Below are 907 nucleotides of genomic sequence, written 5' to 3'. Positions count from 1 at the left end.
GGTGTTTGCTGAAGTTTTGAATAGTTTCAACAATCTGAAGCTATGATCCTTCAGATTTTTGTTCCTACCTACAAATAGAACTTAAGAATCTCAATTCATAAATTTTCATCTCTATATTAAAAGACCCATATAAATATGGAAACAGCACAAAACATTCAAGGGGAATGGACAGGATTGGGGGGGGCTGGGGGTCAGGAGTGAGATAGGGTAGGGTGTGTGGGGGCTGGTGTTTTTCCCTTTTGTAACCGGCTTTAGAAAACAGCTTCAGCCAATGCTAGCTCCTGCAGCCTGTTATCTTCACCTGTGCTAACCCAGATTTCCTACATTCACTGCCAGAGATCCACTCCTTCCCTAAATTTTGATTTACTAGGATCCACTCCTTCGCTAAATTTTAATTCTGGAAGCTATGTGATTTAGCCCTATTTAGTTCAATGGAACAGCACATTTCAAATTAAACGTATTCTTAGCAACTTTCTTGAGTGAGCATTGACTTAGCACATGCTAAAGGACTCCTGAATCAGAGGATTCAGTAGCATAAATAAGCATATGGGAGGGGCTGGCTATTTTTTCCTAGAGAAGGATCTTTACCTGACTGCCAAACATTGTACCACTTTGGATACTCTACCACTGAAAAGCATCTTTTTGTTTCTGCTTCTTTTCATTTTTTACTAATGAAATGTTAAAGTTCTGCTCCAGTTCCCACATTACTGTTCTTAAAAGAAGCATTACTGAAGTTTACCTGCAGACTCTGACTTATTGTAAAATGTCAGTGTTGTGTTCCCGGCACGCCATTTCACTGGAATATTCCATGTGTAACTGAAATAAATGTAAAAGAAAATGTCTGAAGTCACACTTAAAAGAACAGCACATAATTAAAGCAATGAGTTTCTATATTGTGGTATTCCAC

General features: G+C 38.5%; 1 protein-coding gene across 1 annotated transcript in view; it reads right to left on the bottom strand.

Annotated features, from left to right (window-relative positions):
* ENPEP (glutamyl aminopeptidase) overlaps positions 1–907 on the bottom strand; it is a 94,752-nt gene that overhangs the window by 30,499 nt on the left and 63,346 nt on the right. Inside the window, exon 11 of the mRNA XM_019521974.1 lies at positions 740–816. Within this exon, the coding sequence (XP_019377519.1) occupies positions 740–816 (77 nt within the window). The remainder of the gene's footprint in view (positions 1–739; positions 817–907) is intronic.

This window comes from Gavialis gangeticus, unplaced genomic scaffold, assembly GCF_001723915.1.
Source record: "Gavialis gangeticus isolate Ggan-Ray unplaced genomic scaffold, GavGan_comp1, whole genome shotgun sequence".
Lineage (NCBI taxonomy): Eukaryota > Metazoa > Chordata > Crocodylia > Gavialidae > Gavialis > Gavialis gangeticus.
Note: the sequence above shows the minus strand (reverse complement) of the source record. Positions and strands in the feature narration are given on the sequence as shown.